The following is an 18897-nucleotide window of genomic DNA, read 5'->3' as shown; positions in this document are numbered from 1 at the left end:
ACTTAATGCATGTACCCGACCAATATTGACGTGTATTTATCCACTTGTTTTATCTAATTGGCTAGGAACACAGGCTTCCAAGTTCAAGTACCAGGTATTTCATAGTTGGCGTTGAGTGAGGCAGCATCATGGTTCGCTTCTGAGTCGCTTACCTGTATTGCAGCCTGTGCTGGAGAGTTGCCTGGCCTATGCCCAACCTCCAAGATACCATGATCCTAGGATGCCTATGTTGATGAGATGCGACACGTCACTATTGTTTATATAGTAGAGGAGGGTTATCTGAGATTGACTGTAGTCGTTACTGTAGGATAGATGTGTCGGTCTCTATGATGGTTTCCATGCTGCAGTCCACGGTTGAATGGGACTCATTCAGAATCATAATTGTATAAAGATGAGGATAATTCCATAATTGATGTTATTCGTGTAAAGGTGTTGTTCGAGCTAACCAGATCACACCTTGTGAAACCTGGCCAACGACGTGAAATGAACGTGAACTTGGGCCTGTCCTCCCAAGCTCTGCAATTCACGATGGCATCTTTCATCTTCTACGCTCAGCGGAGACTCATCTTCATCGTCTTCTTCATCCTCCTCAATTTACATATCCTCCTTCTCCTCATCCAAAGATAGTGGTCAAGACCTGGCCGTCGCACCCTCCGCTGAACAGCTGAGGCGGACATTTGTCCGCAGCAGGAAGTACTGGCGCATGAAGCATGACACGGTCCGGCTTGATGATGTCCTCTACCGCATTCCGGCTCTGCTAGAGAAGCTGCCTCCTGATGAAGCCATACCTGGCTGTCCATCTTGGAAGCTGGCCTCTCCCAAATAAAAATGCCACTCCGAATTGAGGGTATCAACTCGGCGCGGAAGACAGCGGCGCTGGCATGGGGATCTACCGCGGGGTCGGCTTACCATATGTAATATATATCGGACTAGGAGCGGGTTGTATATGCAGACTCGGCCCTGCAGGGCGTATCTGTCATGTCCATGGCGTGGGCCTACATCCTCTCCATGGCCCTGTTGGAGAGACAGGGCCTGCCAATGCATTACGCCGACTTGGAGACTCCCACTCGCACCTCGCGACCAAGCCACACCCTGTGTAGAGATACACATTGGGAGAGCCTCGGCAGAGGAGCGGCGATGGTGGAGCGCTCTCCTCCAGCTCGGTGTAGGATGGCACACTGGCGGAGAATACAAACCACCGTGGCCCATCTCTCTCTGCAAGGGTAGATTCGTGGTCACGGCCGAGGCCATAGACAACGAAGGAGACAACCTGGTCAGCTATGCTCCACCGTCAAGTCGCCGAGCGGCAGACTTCCTCTCCAGATTTGCTACAAGCATACGGGGTCGCCGGCCAGTCCTCACTCGCCCTTGCCATGGTCCTGTCTCCCCCACTTCACAACATGGAAGGGTCCCGTGTGCAGCTCCCAGCGACGTCGTCCTTCAAACGGGAGCAAGCGTCCTGGGGCACGGGCTCATCATCGCGGATCCGCAAGACTTTGAGAACATCTCCCGCTACATGGTGCTCTCGGACCAGAAATTTCTGTCCTCGACAATATGGGGCACATTCTGGGAGCCCCAGGTCGACTGTAACCTTGCTGGTGCGTGGCTCGAACCCATCCTATGCATCGTCCGCCCCCTGATCTAGGCCGGACATATCGAGCTGCTGGCCCATCTCCTCGCGCAACGCCGTCCCAACACCGCGCCCCTGTGGTATGGGGCTCTCGCCTGCGGCACGGAGAGCATATAATTCGACATGGTCAAGTCCTCAAGACCAGAAATACACGGGCGAGATCCCATCCGTTGGTCGAAGTTGCGACGTGGACTGGATCTCCGCTATCCTTCACCGACGTGAGTGGCTCTGGCCCGTACCATAGGGACTCCGCTGAGGTCTCTTCCGAAGAGTCGGACTCGAGACGTGATGGCACAGAATGGATAAATAAATGGCTGGCAACGTTGAATGGGATAGACACATAGACGGCTTCATTCCATGGCGAAGAGGCTCAGTCAAGGTTTCCATCTGCATTTCGACTCTGTAATATGACCTTTAAGGTGACTATTGGTTGCGAGGTGCGCAGGCATGCACATACGCCTGGCACCTATCATGAAGTACACCTCGTCTAGTAGTCCCGCATGCGTATCTGTAGGGTTTCTGGGCTCATCGCAGTTAATTAATATCCCGTAATTCATAATACCCACACACGTTGGTTACACCGGAAATACGGGTATAGATGATAATACCACGCCTACCGTAGCCCTCCCGTGTATGTGAAATCGCCAGCCAGGCTGGAGATAGCAATACCATTGTTTTACATCGTAAGAGGTAGAGGGTATAGGGGCTGAGTTATGTAGCACCAGAGAGGCTTCTCCGTAGTCTTCGTACTTCGTATACAATACGACACCAGGTCCTGCGGAGAGGATGATGGTGGCAGAACCAGGAAATTCCCAGCGCTCTACTAGTTGTCCGAACCCCAGTCAGAAAATAGAGAAAAAAAGACCAGGTCGTCTCTTGCAGTCACTCCCTTGCTGTGTGTAGCCATTATCGCACATCTGAGAATCCTGGCGGATGACTGGGACTCTGAGACCATCATGAGGTGGTGTGCTAAACACTGGGGACGTGCATATTCTGAGGCAGACTTCCGTTCAGCTTCATGGGGACCGACATGGATCGTGTCGCAGAGATGCAGGCCGCGAGGCTGACAGTTGCATATAGCCTTATACTTGCCTTGGACCAGCCTCCATGTGAGGAGGCCATGATGCCGTTGCTACTTTATACCACCTCGCCCACCACCACCACCACCATCATCATCATCATCATCAACACTTGATCACACAGCCAGCCACCCTGCCGACCGGGACCCTCTGAACCGCCATCATGGTCCGGTCCAGCCGCCTGCTCCTCCTTACCCTCTCCCTGCTCCCCTCCTCCCTCGCCGAGTCCGTCTCGATCGACGATGATATCCCCTACGACATGCACGAGTGCGTGGACATCTGCCTCGACTCGCAGGGCAGCTTCCAGAACGAGGAAGACATCGGGCAGATCCTGTCGTGCGGGTCCCCCTACGCCGAAGAGTGCTACTGCGCGACGCCCACCGCGTCAGCCAGTGCCGTCAGCGCCTTCATCAACGACTGCGCCGGCGAGTACTGCGCCGCAGGCGACATGGACCGCGATATCTCCATCATCCGTGGGCTGTACGCCTCGTACTGCCGCCAGGCCGGCTTCACCCAGCCCATCGTGTCCGCGTGGTACACGGGCGCCTCGGGGCCTGAGGACGGGGCCAGCGCAGCGTCCACGGCGGCAGAGCCCAGCCAGACGGGAGGAGGGTCGGGGGCACCCCAGACGGTGACGGATACCACACTGGTGACGCACACGGTGGCGTCGGAAGACGGGGCGTCTGGGTCGAGGGGTGAGTTGCTGCTGTTCCTCCTGGCGCTGGTGGTGCCTGCAGCCGTTATTGCGGTGCAGTTGGTCTAGGTACTTACTTTGACCTGGGAATTGATACCACAAATTCTTGCTGAGCACTGCCGTTGCTGATTCTTGTGATTTTGCTCCTTCTAGTCACGATTGAGGCGACGTCTACCGTCTGGCATGATTCCCATGGCTCCGTTGTGCCGGGGCCCCCCGAGGGTGGTGGTGGCGGTGGTGGCCCGGGGTTGAACAAGACGGCTCTCGGGGCTGGGCTTGGAGTCGGTATACTTGCGATACTGTTGGCCGGAGTGGGAGGTTGGATGTTCCTCCGCAAGAGGAGCCGGGAGAGGACCCAGGGGCCGCAGGGGAGTGGCGGCTACGAATACCCTCCACCACCGCCGCCGGAGACGAACCAGTACCAGCAGGCAACCTCCCCAGCAGTCTATATCGAAAGGAAGCCTGTGCCATTTTCTACTGCGTCGCCTTCGACTGCGCAGGGCGAGGGCGAGGGCGAGACGGAGCTGTCGGGTCAGGGCGTGAGTCGCGAGCTGTCGGGGCGCGAGATCCACCCCTTCCCGGATACTTCACCCAGCGCCCCCGTGGCGGTGCCTGGGCAGTATGAGATGCCGGTGGAGAACCGCCTGCACGAGATGGCAGGTTCCGGGGACCCATATCGCCGGCATGAACTCCCGGGGCAGCGGTATTGATGGAGGGGGGTGATCGGGTTATTAACCGTCGGCATTGGTGAATGTGTAAGATGAACTAGGGTCTGTATAAATCCATATCAAATTCGTAAGACACCGGCCTTTAATCATTGCCCTTGTTGGACTTGCAGGTTTCCCTTGATTAAACGCCCCTGGACAGGCTTCAGTTGGACTCGGAGGTTCGTCCGGAGGGCCCACCCGGGTTTTCGGTGGGCGACGCCGTCTACCTCCGAAAGGCCTTGCTTGGACTTCTGCGGTTCCTTGTCGCCTTCTGCACCTATACGCCACTTCCCCAAAAACAGGTTATCCACCAGACCCTGAAGCTGAATATCCAAGTATCCAACGAGAAGCTATATCGGAAACGTCATTCCATATCCGTATCCGCACTCCAGGGCCGATCACCGATCACCGATCACCGTGATCTCTGACGTCATCCCCGCCAAGCCCCCTTACATACCATTATAAGTTGAGACTCAGCTTCAACACATGTCACCTCTCTTCACCAGCTCTTCAAAGAAACATTCAATTCAACTTTCAGCTTACACATCACCACATCCACAAAACAAAAAGACCATGTCATCCAACAAGAACACAGCCGGCGACCAGCTCACCGGCGCCGCCAACTTCCTCACCTCCACCCTGGGCAACACCGTCGGCGCCGTAGGCAAGACAGCTGGCACCGTCACCGGCGCTGCCACCCGCGGCGTCGGCAACACTGTCAACGCCGCGACGGGCGACTACGCCAAGCCCGTGGGCGACGGCGTGTCCAACATCGGCACCGGCATCGAGAATGGCCTGAACAACGTGTCCAACGGTGTGGAGGATGCCGGCGACTGGAAGAAGAAGAAGTGGTAGGGTCGCGGAGGAAAGGAGGAATAATGATCATGTGCAACGAATATGTATGAATAATATGTGTAAAAAAAAGAAATCTTTGGGTCATTATCATCGCTGTGCCCGTTCTGTCCTGTCCCCAGTCTAGCCAATATTAAACTCGTCTGCGCCCGCCCTCATGAGCATCATGCTCTTCCGCCTCAGGAGAGCCTGCGCAGACCTCTCATCCATCCCGCCCTCGTCCCTGGGTGCCGACGGTGCCGACGGTGCCGCCGCCGACTTTGTCGATGGCCCCCCCTTCTTGTTGCTGTTCTTGTTGTCCCTGCCACCCTTGTGGTTCTTCTTGGTCTTCCTGTCGATGCCAGACCCGATGCCGCCCGGCGGCTCGCGCAGCCCGAAGCTCTTGGCAGTGTGTCCCAGGTGCAGCTCCGTCATGTCAAAGTGCTTCCTCTCCTCCTTGGTGTGCGTGGCGTACGCCCGGATGTGCGACTTGAACCCGTTGCGCGCCAGCTCCAGCAGCCGCGTGTCGATGAGGATGCGCTGCTCGAAGTGCAGCTGCATCGTCTCGGCCTTGTCGTGGTACGACTGGCCGGCCGAGGGCGCGGCTGACGTCTCGACGGGGAACTCCATCTTGGACATGAGGCCCCTCTCGAGGACCGACTCGTACGACTGGGGTGTTGGGGGTGCTGATGTCTTGAGCAGCTCAATGTATCCCTCCTCGGATCCAGGGAGGAGGAATAGGGTGGCATCACCAGCTCGTCCGGCACGGGCGGTACGGCCGACGCGGTGGATGTGATCGGAGAAACTGAAAGCCGGGTCGTACTCGATGACCAGGTCCACGGATGGAATATCCAGACCACGCGACGACACGTCGGTGGTGATCAGGACCGAGGGCTGCTTGCAGGCAGAGAAGGACCGGATCGTGGCCGTACGCACCGGCTGCGACAGCGACCCGTGCATTCTGTGGAGTATGACCTCGGGGCTGGCGGGAGATGTCATGTACGCCGCCTTGGAGACCGTCTTGGACACCAGCTCGGCGTCCTTGGAGACAGTCTCGGGCAGCTCCATCTTTTTCGGGTCCCTGAGGAGCTCGTAGTGGAAGTCGACAGAGTCGGCGCATGACAGGAAAACGATGACCTTCATGGTACGCCCGCGGCGCGAAAAGACGGACCGGAGGTGGGAGATGAGCGTCACCAGGCGGAGCTTGGCCGGGGCGATTGTGTACGACTGGTGCAGCTGCGCCGGAGCCTTGAGTGCCGCCTGCTCGTGATTCGGCTCGTCCTCGCCCTTCTCCGCCGCTAGGAACGTCGCATCCGCAAGACTCATCTCGCCGAGCTTCTGGACATTCATCTTCATCGTGGCGGAGCAGAGCACCGTAACACGTCGTTCCGGCAGCGAGTCCAGGGGCGTGCCATTCGGCGTCTTCTGAGCCACCTCGACCCGCTTCAGCGTGTCGACAGCCTTCTTGAGATCCTCCTCGAAGCCCAGGTCCATCAGGCGATCACCCTCGTCCAGAATGAGCCACCGCACCGTGCTCAGAGTGAGCGCCTTGGTGTTGTCAATGTGGTCAGCCAGCCGTCCCGGCGTCGCGACGACAAAGTTGACGCCCTTGCGTATCCGCGACTTCTCCGCCTTCTTGGACTCGCCACCCGTGATGGCCGTCGATACGAGCCAGGGAAACGGCCGGATGAGCTGCTCAAGGACCGTGTGCGTCTGCTTCGCAAGCTCTCGTGTCGGGGAGACAATGATGCCAAAGACGCCAGAGTCGCGGTGGATCTGCTTACCCTCGCCGCTGAGCTGCAGCACCCGGTGCAGCATCGGCAGCAGGTAGGAGAATGTCTTTCCGGATCCCGTCTCGGCCTGCACAAAGGCGTCGCCGCTGTCGGACAAGAGATGAGGGATGACCTTTTGCTGGATGGCTGTCGGGCGCTCCAGGCCCATCTTGGTGAGTTCGTCGACCAGCCTCGAGGCGAGCGAGAGGGTGCCAAAGTTGGCCACGTCGGATAGCGGCGCGTTCGTTGCCTCCGGGGCTGTCCACTCTTTCTCCTCCTTCTCCACTGTAGTCTTCTGGGCCGGGTTTGAGGAGAAAAGGCGCGAGACTACCTGCTTGCCTGAATGGTGACCACCATGCCCACCAGACTCGTGGCCCCCCTCCCGTCCTCCGCCAAACGAAGGCCTCGACTTGAATGGTAACCTGGGGGCTGCCCCATCGCCATCGAATCTTTGACGCTTCGGCGCCCTCTCTGCAGGTTCGGCATCGTCGTCGGCCGGTCGAGGTCGTCCTGTCGATGCGTTGCGAGCAGACTGCTCAGCGCGCTTCCTGTCGCGCCAGCGGCCGCCCGTGAACTTGACCTGGCGCTTCAGCGGCTCTGGTCCCAACTGAAAGTTGAGAAGCATGCCATCGTCCGCCATTGTGTGAAATTGTTTGGTTCCTTGTCAAGGAACGGTTGTGGTATGTCTGGCGGGGGGGGAGAGAGCGAATGAAGCCCAGCAGAAAAAAAAAATGGGTGAATGGCGCTTATCGCCCGCGATAAGAAAGGATGCGACCTAGGCCGCCCGGCAATGCGGGGACAAAAAAAGGGGACCATGGGCGAGGCTAATACTGGACCATCTCATCTTTAGGTGAACATCTCGCTAAAATACGTCATTGCAGGCATTCAATCTCACTCTTGGAGAGCCCGTTACAGATTTCAAGAGTTAGGACAAGGTTTTCTGCGGGAAACTATCTCAGAGAAAGCGGCCATGTCGCCCACAAACCCCACAGTCGCCGTCTCGGCCCCAGGCAAGGTCCTCCTGGCGGGGGGTTACCTCGCTCTGGACCGTCAGTACACAGCGCTGGTCTTTGGCCTGAGCGCGAGGATCAATGTCGTGGCCGCCGAGATTCGCACGGGGCCTGGCGTCCAGCTTTCTGAAATTGTCGTCGACAGCCCGCAGTTTGTCGATGCCCAGTGGCGGTACGGCTACCACCGCGCACCTGAGGGGGGTGGTATCAAGGTGACCCAGCTTCAAGTGTAGGTACATGTTCTAGACAAGCCATTCATGGCCAGTTACGCAAAAAGTCATATCAAGCTCACATCTCCTAGGGGATCCAAAATGAGCGCCAACCCCTTTGTCGAGACAACCCTCAGCTACGCCCTCACCTACGTCGACCACGTCGCCGGCCAGGCAGGCATGAAGCCCTCGCGCCTCATCATCCTGGCCGACAACGACTACTACTCCAACGTGGGCACCGCCGTCCACGGCGGCCGCTTCGCCCAGTTCGACGTTGCCCTCAGCGGCGCCCACAAGACGGGCCTGGGCTCCTCGGCCGCCCTCGTCACCGCCCTCACTGCGTGCCTCCTCACCCACTACCTCCCCGCGCACCTCTTCGACATCACCTCGGACAGCGGCCAGAAACTGCTGCACAACCTCGCCCAGGCCGCCCACTGTGCCGCACAGGGCAAGGTGGGCTCGGGCTTCGACGTCGCGGCCGCTGTCTTCGGCTCGTGCCTGTACCGGCGCTTCTCGCCCTCGGTGCTGGGCAGCGTTCCGGAACCCGGGGCGGGCGGGTTTGCGGAGCGGCTGGCGGCGCTGGTCGAGGGCGACAGCTGGGACGTCGAGGTGGCCAAGGACGGGCTGGACATGCCTCGGGGCGTGGCGCTGCGCATGTGCGACGTCGACTGCGGCAGCCAGACGGTGGGCATGGTCAAGAAGGTGCTGGCGTGGCGGGCGGCGGACGCGGCGCGGTCCAAGGAGCTGTGGGACGAGCTGCAGGGCCGCAACGAGGCGCTGGCGGCGGCGCTGCGCGAGGGCAAGGTGGATGAGCTGCCGGGCAGGGTGAGCGCGATCAGGGAGATGATCCGGGAGATGAGCGTGCTGAGCGACGTGCCCATCGAGCCGGAGAGCCAGACGAAGCTCCTGGATGCGGTGAGCGGCGTGGAGGGCGTCTACGGGGGTGTGGTCCCTGGTGCTGGCGGCTTTGACGCCGCAGCCGTGCTGATGAAGGACGATGCCGAGACGAAGCAGCGCGTGGAGGAGTTCCTTGTCAAGTGGAGTCAGGAGACGGACTCCAAGGTGAAGCTCCTGAACGTCAAGGGAGAGATGGAGGGTGTCCGTCGGGAGAGTCTAGATGTTTATGACGGATGGCTCTGATTTCCCTCCGTAGGCATTTAAATCACGTTACAAAAACTACCAGCGAGGTCTCCAACTTGAACAGCATTCTATGTTATGAGGGCTGGGCTCTCGCACCGCATAGTGATCGCTCGTTTATGAGCGATGCCCCTGCCCGGTGAGGTGATATACTCAGCAACCACCCGACGCCAACTTTGGACGGAGGCGGGATTCATTCAGACGAATGGTCCGCATACCTAGTAGATCCAGAGGATGAATGCAACAGAGCAAGTTGTTCCCAAGCGGTCGGAGAGTTAGAAAGACCGAACGCTACGACGAATACGCGTTGGGGAGTAATACGTATGCCTAGCCCCGCTCAGTCTGCGACCACATCTCCAGGGCGTCGACTCGCACTATCAGCCTCTCTTGTCGAGCTGGATATGATCTCATACCCTCGAATACCAATTTGATCAAGAAATACAGATATACTAGTAACATTGATTCAAAGGGTCAGAACACTCGCATACATGTCGTAGTGAATATGAGCAATCACAATCATGAATGACGCCTGCAGGTTTCCGTGGGATACAGGACACGCGCAGGCACCCCAGGCTCGTTTATCGAGCCAAGTCCGAGGGTGGGTACGGGAAATTCAACAATCTAGCAATTCAGCGAGCAAAGAACTCGATGGGATCGGATTCTCGCATTATTAATCGGCATGCCTGGGAGGCTGGGGACGGGGCTCGGGGGCCGGAACCACCAGGAGGCCAAACTCCGCACCGAGTCGGCGGCACGGAGGTACGGCGCCAGAAACATCCCGCTGCTTCCGAGCCCCAGGCGGGACATTTTCGTCGCAGGCGGCATGTGACGGGCTTGGACGCAGCCTAGTGGCCCGGAAACAGGGAGGCCACGGGGCTAAAGGGGCTTTGACGTTGGCGGGCATTAGAGCCCGTCAGCCTGTGGGGGGGAATGTTTTCTGGGGACCCAGGTGTCGCGTGGTAGAGGGCGACCTGGTAGAAACAACTAGAAAGGGGACACGGACAGACTTGTTTGGAGTCTTTGGAGTCGGAGATCCCTCGAGGGATCAAGATGTCGACGATCAGTCATGGGGGCGTCGCAGATGCTTTTTGCGATGTGCGACTCCTGGACACGGTGGCCTTCCAAGGTCGTCGACGCGCACCGCGACTGGTCCATCTCCAGAAGCAATGCGCGCCCACTAGCAAGTCGCATGAGAAGGGCGAGCAGAAATTTCATGCGAAATTGGGTGAGATTGGAGGTGCCCAGTACGTATCGCGTTAATGGGAGGCACCTGGGAGCGTTCCGACAGGCTCAAAGCCAGGGAGGCCGCCTCAGGGTTCCGGCTTCACCCTAGACCCCACGCTTGAGGAAGCTGAGGCTTTTGGGCCTTTCAACCTTAGCCCCCCCCTGAGGGGCTCGAGTGCCGGTTTCTTCCCCCCTTTGCCCGCTGCTGGATCTGCAGCTCCCGTCCTCCACTGGGGTCGTCATCGGGTGCGCCTGAGGCCCTGCGCAATGCAGTCCGTACGTAGATGCACACGCACACGCACACCCTGCCGCCTGACAGTCCGTTGATGCTGGCGAGGGTGTGGAGGTGACGTTTGCTTTTTAGCGAGCAATGCGAGGGGGCCCAGCTCTCGGCTGGTACGACACTTGCCTGGGGTGTTTTCGAGCACGAGAAAAATAGAGGCTTTTGTTGAAACTGGATAGTCTGGCGCCCGGAAATGCAAGAAGGAATTCCACGCAGCTTCCAGAACACAATGGTCAGTTCCAGGGGCCCCAGAGCCTGAGAGCGATCCATTGCAAGCGGAAAGCGGGTGGTGGATTGGTGGTGGCCTGGCCTGAGTCATTCCTCGCTGAAATTAACGGCCAGGGTGCGCCATGCAGCGGGTTTAGCTGCGTAATTCCGTGTGCACCGCCCAGTACCTTGGTACCTGGTGGGCACAACTCGTACTGCTTAGTGCCCGCTGGCCCCCGGGCCAGCACTCGTATCCACCCCCGGGGGCCCGAGGACCACTGTCAGCCCCACGGCCCACGCCCACAGAGCCACAGGCTCACAGGAGTCACAGCAGGTGCCGGCGCTCTGGTGCTGGCAGCCCACCTCGGTCATCAGTCCCCAAACCAAAGAAATACCTGAGGCCCCCTCCACGCATGAATCGCGTTTCCTCATCCATCCATCCATCCCACCCGCCACACCAAAAAATCCTCACCACCAAAACACTGGATATCATTTCTCGACTAATTGGGGTTTCGTTTTCTTTCCTTTAATCCCTTCATTCAAACACTCACCATTTTAATACATCCCTGGCCTGCGCGTTTGTTTGACGGCTCCGACGCTGTCAAATGAACCTGCAATCGTTTTTAGTCCTTCTTTCCCACGTTAGTACCTCGAGTGACTCCCACGCTTACTCCCGAGCCTGAGGCACATGTCGCTGCCTCATACGCAAGACCCCAGCAAGCTGACCTCGCTCTGCAGTCCCCTCCCCATCCAGGTGTCAACTAAATGCCCACCATCTACTCCTCGCTCTACTCGAATTTCATCCGTCAAGGATCAACATTCGCAAAGTCTGTCACCGCCCACGGCTACGCCCAGTCCGTCGTCGCTGCCACACACCCCCATCTCCTCAACTCGCAGAACCGTCCGGTCTTTGCCCGCCGCCATGCGAGCCGTCTAGGGCGCGTCTCCGCCCTCCAGCTTCACTCGGCTTTTCACACCGATAAAGTTGGAGCTTCCTCGGGCTTCATCGACTATCGTCAGGCTTCCAACCATGGTGGTCTAGACGCCTACTTTGAGGCCCTGCAGAGCAAGGAGACGACCGGAGAGGAGATCGACAATGAGTGGACGCAGTATGAGTTCCCCAAGCGTATTGAGTGGAAGCCCAGCTCCTCCTCCGTCCTCGTCAGCGAGGAAGAGGCGGCGGCGGCGGCTGAGAATGCCATCGCCGCCGAGGAGCTCGAGGCCCGGCCCATGACCCCCGAGGAGCAGGCCGCCCTCGCCCACATCGATGCCGCTCTCGAGCGGGAGCTCGAATTTCGTCTCCAGCTCGAGGCTGCCGAGAACGAGCCCCTCCCCCGATCTCGAACAGCCACCCCCGGGTCCATCGCCCGCTCGGCCACGCCTCCTGCTGACCCCCAGTCCGTGGCCTACGCTGAGCACCTGTCCAAGCTGTCCGCGTCCGGCCGCTATGTCGAGATCCCCGCCGTCTTCGAGGCCATGCTGGCTACGGGTGTGGCTCCCATCGCCAGCGCCTACAACGCCCTGCTGATGGCTGCCATCCACATCCCGACCAAGAAGAACGAGATTGTCTCCAAGGCCCTTGATGTCTACACCGACATGGCCCGGAGGAGGGTGTCTCCCGATTCCGACACCTACAACATCCTGGTCGGTCTCCTGGCTTCGCGATCTCTCGAGGTCTCCGAGCTGAAGGCATCCCTGGAGGAGAAGCGCGTGCGCTTCGGCGGCATGGACGAGCCTGGCAAGTTCATGCTCGCATCCCACGAGTATGAGCACGCCATTCTCTCCGAAGACGACCGCCTCGACCTCGCCATCAAGCTGTTTGACAGCTCCATCGACGCCGACAGCGCCTTCTACACCGCCGAAACCTACCATCAGCTGATTTCTGCATGTGCGCAGGCTGGCCGGGTCTCGGAAATGCTCCGACTTTTTGACCACATGGAGACTAGCAAGACGGTCCCCTTTGCTGCCGTGTTCCCCACCATGATCACTGCCTTTGCCACGTCCGGTGATCTTGTCAGCGCGGTGGAGTGCTACAATGAGTACCGCACGCTCGCCATTGCCAATGATGAGGGCATGACGACCCTGCAGGAGCGCCTGGACGCCCAGGTGTACGCTGCCGTCATCAACGCGTATGTTGTCTCCGACAAGATTGAGGGCGCCATGAAGTTCTTTACAAAGATTGTCGAGGAGTACGGTGTGCGTGCTGTCGACATTAAGGATGCTCTGGTCAGCACCGGTTTCGTGAAGGGGTTCATCACCAGGGGCATCTACCAGGAGGCCTTCCACTGGGCCCAGTCAGTCTCGGCCGCCTCCCGTGGTCGCTCCATGAGCGAGGTTGCCACCGTGTCGGCTGACAAGGATGACAAGGCGGCTGCTGTCGCTGCCTTTGCTAGCATCCCCTCCGGCCAGGATCTCACGACCCCCGCTGTGTCCATGCTCGCCATGAGCGTTCGTGCTGGAGACGTTGCTTCTGCAACCCAGTACTGGAGCGTGCTCAGCAGCCCCGAGGCTCGCATCACTGCTGCCCTGATTGAGCCGACTGCTATGTACGGAGTCGCTCTGATTGGTTCCGGCCAGGTCGTCGAGGGTCTGGCTCAGGCCGAGACGATGTTCAAGAGGATCCGCGCTGCTGAGCCCCAGCTCACCGAGGAGATTGATGAGGGTGCCGACTTTGTCTCTCGTTACATGGCGGCCAGGGGCATCACCGACCCCCGCGAGGTGCCCTCTCCCGTTTCCAGCCACCCCCAGCGGACCATGAGTGGCTCCCCTTACGAGTCTGCACCGACGACGGCCAGTTATGAGGATACCTTTGACCCCTACGCTCACAGCACGGACTTCAAGGGATCCTCGCTCATCGCCGGCGACCTCGAGGGAAGCCACGGCCGCAAGGGACCCCGCCTGGGCGATGCTCTGAACCGGTTCAAGAACATGCGCCGCGCCGGGAGGCACCCTCGCTATGTCACCTACGCCAAGCTCATATCTGCCGCCGCCCGCGAGGGCAAGACGGAGTTGTGCCAGGACATTCTTGCCATGGCCCGATCTGATGTGCCCCTGATGCCCGAGTATGCCGTCGTGAGGTTTGGCTGGACCCTGATCCTCGACGCCATGGTCGGTGCCTGCCTCACCCTCGGCAACCGCTCGCGCGCCGACAAATACCACCAGCAGCTGCTCGACATGGGCGCCACGCCCTCGGCCAACACCTATGGTCAGTACATCACCACGCTGAAGGACTCCAAGACTTTCGACGAGGCCTCCGAGGCCGTCCGGATTTTCCACCGCGCCAAGGCCGAGGGTGTCGAGCCTAGCTCGTTCCTCTACAATGCCCTCATCGGAAAGCTTGGCAAGGCCCGCCGCATCGATGACTGTTTGTTCTACTTCTCTGAGATGAGGGCTCTTGGCATCAAGCCGACGTCCGTCACGTATGGCACCGTTGTTAACGCGCTCTGCCGTGTCAGCGACGAGAAGTTTGCCGAGGAGCTCTTTGATGAGATGGAGGCCATGCCCAACTATAAGGCTCGCCCGGCTCCCTATAACTGCATGATGCAGTTCTTCCTGACGACGAAGCGCGACAAGTCCAAGGTCCTCGCCTACTACGAGCGTATGAAGGCTAGGGGTATCGAGCCCACGTCTCATACGTACAAGCTTCTTGTCGACACGCACGCCACTCTCGAGCCCGTCGACATGGAGGCCGCCGAGGGTGTCCTGAACATGATGAGCGCTGCTGGACAGCTCCCTGAGCCTGTTCACTACGCGTCGCTCATCCACGCCCGCGGCTGCGTCCTTCACGATCTGGAGGGCGCCCGCCAGGTTTTCGACTCTGTGGCCCGTGATTCCCGTATCCGCCTCAATGCCAGCGTCTTCCAGGCTCTGTTCGAGGCCATGGTCGCCAACCATAGGGTTTCCGAGACGGAGGCGCTGCTGGAGCAGATGCGCAGCCATGGAGTCGCCATCACACCTTACATCGCCAACACCCTCATCCACGGTTGGGCCGCCGAGAAGAACATCGACAAGGCCCGGTCCATCTACGACTCAGTTGGACGCGACAAGCGCGAGCCTAGCACCTACGACGCCATGACCCGGGCTTTCCTCGCTGTGGAGCAGCGGGACCAGGCCGAGGCCGTCGTGAGCGAGATGCTCACTCGCGGGTACCCGAGCGCCGTCACCTACAAGGTGCTGGAGCTCCTTGGCGGTGGCCACGAGGCCCAAGCCGCGTGAGCGGGCTCGCTGGTTCGGTGCTAAAATTTCCTTTGTCTTGCTTGGATGTGTGATACCCTGGGTTTACGAGGCGGATAGAGGCACAGACTGGCCTCTTGCAGAGCTTGTCGTTTTTTTATACTAATGTCATGTTTCAATACAACGGCACGGCGTTTTTGGGTTGCGGACAACGAAAAAGAAAAGCACAGGTGCCATGGGACGTGGCGGGCACAACGGTGTTTTTGAGGTTGGTTGGGCGGTTGCACGATAGACAAATCTCCACTCGGCATGAAAGAAAAGCCAACAAATATTGCAGCATATATAGGGTCGGAAAGGGATGCGATAGCATATGAGCGGTTGATCTGGATCCTGCTGCGTGTATTATACAGCTCTACATAATATAGCAAGCTGCTTCTGTACAGATGTGTCTCCCTGTAGATTAATGTTTGAGAGGTTGCACAGCCGCCTGAAATGATGTGACCAGATGTCTGTTACAGGCATGCAAGGGGGTACTACGTTTGTTACGCAGGTATGACTCGAGTCAAGCCGAAACGTCCTAGGACTTGAGCTTACTTTCTTTTTTTGTCAGAGCTACTTGCTAAGACTCGCGGACAAGGACTTCATCGTGGGACCCCAAGTTTGTTCGTCGCCGAAATTGATGTATTAATCATGGTCCCCGGGGATCATCTCTACATTTTAAATCATATCCCATCCCATTCTAATCTTGACCTGTTCCTTCGTAGTTCTAGACAATGCGAGCCCGAGTGACAACATAAAAATGAGAAAAAGGTCGTGAAACAGCTGGGTACCTTAGTAGCAGCTTAGTACGAGTAGTACGAGACAGTCTTGTTGCCAACAGCGCTGGCGGAGAAAGTGGTGTTCATGCGGCCCCGGGCGCGATAGCGGATGGGAGACCGCGTCATGTTCTCTGCGATGCCGATGCGGCTTGCAGCAGCCTTTTCACGGAGGAGGGAGATTCTGTCAGGCACATGTTAGTTGGGTGTGTCGTTGCTGGGGGGATTTGGGGAGGGGGGAAGCATGTGGGAGAGGTGTGCTTACTCGTCCTCAGTGATGCCAGGAAGTGAGACAGGCTCCCTTTTCATGTCAAACGGGGCAGACTAGTTGATGTGTTAGCAGGATAGTCCAAGGCAGGGCCAAAGCATCAAGGGAGAGAATTGGGGGGGGAGCTCACAATCTCAAGAGCGGGCTTGAGCTGCTTGCGGCGGCGCTGGCGAATAATCGTCTGAACCCGCGAATACAGCATCCTGACGTTATTCTTAACCTGCGTCTCCTGCAAAGAAGAACCAGACATGTCTTCCCCTGTTGTTCCGTCGAACGGAACGGATTTAGGGAAGCAAAAAAAAAAAAAAAAAAAAAAGGTCTCGAGGTTTTGTTGTGGCGGTGAGAGAGCGCCGAGTGTATGTAAGAAATACGTGTACAACGCAGCAGCGAGTGATGCCCGACGGAAAATGCCCAAACGCTGACAAACAAAGCCTTGGGGGAATTCCTCGGTGACCCAAATGAAGACCTGCAAAGGTGAAAAGAGATCGTGATTCGATGCTTAATTCGCACAAAGAGACAAAAGAGTGAAACGCTGACAACAAGAGTCGAGCTGTGTGGCAGTGAGTGGCCAAGTGGGGTGTGAATGAGCGTGTGAGTGAGAGTGAACGAAGGATACTCCCACTGGAATTAAGCGGGCAGCGACATCAACAAACAAACTTGGGCGACAAGAATTCTTTATAAAACCTCCAAAGGGCGGCCGCAGGGTGAGACGGGAGAGACCTGGGCGAGGGCTCGCTGCAGGAATGTGGGTGTCTTCGGCAAGGGGTAGACATGGAATTTCACGCTCTCGACTGGAATTCAACGGCTTTTTCCCTGTTGGCGATTCCGGAGTTGTTCACGGGATATAATTCAACGGCGTGGTGGTCTCCCTTGCGTTGATTGAGACATGGAACTTTGCTATGGACGAATGCGGCGGTTGTCACGGTCACGCACTCCTCCTGCACAGCACTAAGGACTGAGGTGAGGACTTCGGAAGCTTGCAGCTGGGAAACTAGGGGTTTCCATACGTGCTAATAAAATACTGGCCCCATGCAGGAATGAACTTGCAATATAAAGTAGTTTCCCTCACGGCATCACCCGTCCAATCGACCCAGGCCCCCTACACCATAGGAGAAGCCTATTTGGGGTAATCCTTGAGATGGAAGCTCTTGGGCTTGACAAACTGCTCGAAACCGAGCTTGCTCAGCGTCTGGCCCTTGCCTGAGTTCTTCCAGCCGGTCCATGCAAGATCCTGTATACCGTGTTAGTTGGGAGGATGCACCTCAACATAGGCAGTCTGTTCCCAATACGTACCGCGCTCGGGTAGTCGCAGCGGTTGACAAAGACAGTGCCCGCTTCCACGTCCTCGGCCAGCTGGTAGGCCTTGTCCGTGTCCTTTGTCCATATGCTAGCCGTGAGGCCAAACTCGCTGTCGTTCATGGCCTTGACCGCCTCCTCGTCGCTCTTGACCTTCATGACGGGAATCACGGGCCCGAACGTCTCCTCCGTCATGACCCTCATCGAGTGGTCTACATTGGTCAGCAGCGTGGGTTTCACAAAGTTCCCCTTGGAGGGCGGGTTGCTGAAGCTCTCATTCTCCGGAGTGGCGTCCTTGGCACCCTTGTCCAAGGCGTCCTTGATGTGCGCCTCGATCGCCTCCTTGGATCGCTTCGAGATGACGGGCCCCACATGGGTGGCCTTGTCAAAGGGATCTCCCAGCTTGTAGCCGCTGAGCACCTTCTGGACGGCCTCAACGAAGGCGTCGTGGACCTTCTCATCCACATAGACCCTCTCGAGAGAGCAGCAGCTCTGTCCTGAGTTGAAGATGGCACCGTCGACAATCTCCTCGGCCGCCCAAGCGATGTCGACATCGTCGCGCACGTACGCAGGGTCCTTACCGCCGAGCTCTAGTCCCACATTAACGATGCGGTCCGAGGCGGCCTTCTGCACGGCGAGGCCGCCCGCCACCGAGCCTGTGAAGCACACCAGCGAGATCCTGGGGTCCCGGACAATGGCCTCGATGGTCGTGGGCGAGCCGCTGTGGAAGTACTGCAGCACACCCTCAGGCAGTCCCGCCTCGGCAAAGAACTGTGCTACGCGCTCTACAATGGTCGGGGTCTGCGGGGAAGGCTTGAGAATGACGGTGTTTCCGGCTAGAATTGCGGGGATGAGGGAGTTGACGAGAATTAGGTATGGGTACTGAGACACATCAGCCGACCTGTCGGAGTCACATGACGGAAAGAAGCATGGCAACTCACATTCCACGCAAATAGGATCAGGACAGGGCCGACGGGAACCCGGCGGATGAAGCGCTTGAACCCCTTCTCGGCCTCTCCGTCAATGTCCTTGAGCACCTCATGGCTGATCTTGAGCAGGTACTCTGCGCGCTTGACAGCCGTGGCGATCTCCTTGCCGGTGAAGGCGATGGGACGCCCCATCTGGACGGTGAGCTCCTCAGCAAGCTCGCTCTCATGCTGAGATAGAATATTCAGGAACTTCCTGACAATCTCCTGCCTCTCCTCGAGGGTTGTCCTGCGGAAGCTCTGAAAGGCCTCGGTGGCGACCTTGGGGAGTAGCTCCAGGTCTGACTGCGAGGCGCCATTCCTCGTGAGGATGGCCTCGTTGGTGTTGGGAGAGATGGTGGTAATGACTTCGACAGACATAGTGACGGGGCAGCTCAGAAATCTGGTTGTCTAGGTTGTTGAGAACTTGAGGGGAGAGCTCCTGATAACTTGGAAGTTGATATGATGAAGATGCCCCACGCCACTAGCCGCCTGCCGTGTCATTGCCCCGCCATGATAACAGGTTCCTCATTGCTATTACGTCTTAGAGATTGCGGGGAAGAAAAGTTCATATAATTTCAGGCATTTAGGACTATC

The 18897-nt window shown here is 58.1% G+C and overlaps 6 protein-coding genes across 6 annotated transcripts; 3 read left to right on the top strand and 3 right to left on the bottom strand.

Annotated features, from left to right (window-relative positions):
- Window positions 1–2872: 2872 nt before the first annotated feature.
- ACO1O0_002901 (uncharacterized protein) lies at window positions 2873–4965 on the top strand (the record flags this gene model as incomplete). The annotated part of the gene is made up of 4 exons (XM_083192362.1): window positions 2873–3404; window positions 3557–4106; window positions 4271–4527; window positions 4649–4965. 4 exons carry the CDS (start codon window positions 2873–2875, stop codon window positions 4963–4965), a joined length of 1656 nt encoding a protein of 551 aa, XP_083051419.1.
- Window positions 4966–5085: 120 nt separating this feature from the next.
- Window positions 5086–7353, bottom strand: DBP7 (P-loop containing nucleoside triphosphate hydrolase protein; the record flags this gene model as incomplete). Its single annotated transcript, XM_083192361.1, has 1 exon — window positions 5086–7353. The coding sequence occupies one exon, from the start codon at window positions 7351–7353 to the stop codon at window positions 5086–5088; it is 2268 nt and encodes a 755-aa protein (XP_083051418.1).
- Window positions 7354–7683: 330 nt separating this feature from the next.
- On the top strand, window positions 7684–9072 carry ERG8 (phosphomevalonate kinase; the record flags this gene model as incomplete). Its single annotated transcript, XM_083192360.1, has 2 exons — window positions 7684–7952; window positions 8025–9072. 2 exons carry the CDS (start codon window positions 7684–7686, stop codon window positions 9070–9072), a joined length of 1317 nt encoding a protein of 438 aa, XP_083051417.1.
- Window positions 9073–11548: 2476 nt separating this feature from the next.
- On the top strand, window positions 11549–14998 carry ACO1O0_002898 (uncharacterized protein; the record flags this gene model as incomplete). The annotated part of the gene is made up of 1 exon (XM_083192359.1): window positions 11549–14998. The coding sequence occupies one exon, from the start codon at window positions 11549–11551 to the stop codon at window positions 14996–14998; it is 3450 nt and encodes a 1149-aa protein (XP_083051416.1).
- An 800-nt stretch (window positions 14999–15798) lies between these two features.
- ACO1O0_002897 (uncharacterized protein) lies at window positions 15799–16289 on the bottom strand (the record flags this gene model as incomplete). Its single annotated transcript, XM_083192358.1, has 3 exons — window positions 15799–15955; window positions 16037–16095; window positions 16170–16289. 3 exons carry the CDS (start codon window positions 16287–16289, stop codon window positions 15799–15801), a joined length of 336 nt encoding a protein of 111 aa, XP_083051415.1.
- Window positions 16290–17156: 867 nt separating this feature from the next.
- ACO1O0_002896 (Aldehyde/histidinol dehydrogenase) lies at window positions 17157–18681 on the bottom strand (the record flags this gene model as incomplete). The annotated part of the gene is made up of 3 exons (XM_083192357.1): window positions 17157–17270; window positions 17333–18217; window positions 18277–18681. 3 exons carry the CDS (start codon window positions 18679–18681, stop codon window positions 17157–17159), a joined length of 1404 nt encoding a protein of 467 aa, XP_083051414.1.
- Window positions 18682–18897: the final 216 nt, after the last annotated feature.

This window comes from Amphichorda felina, assembly GCF_050947745.1.
Source record: "Amphichorda felina strain 45539 chromosome Unknown scaffold_3, whole genome shotgun sequence".
Classification (NCBI taxonomy): domain Eukaryota; kingdom Fungi; phylum Ascomycota; class Sordariomycetes; order Hypocreales; family Bionectriaceae; genus Amphichorda; species Amphichorda felina.
The sequence above is the reverse complement of the archived record's forward strand: the minus strand, read 5'-3'. Positions and strand labels throughout refer to the sequence as shown.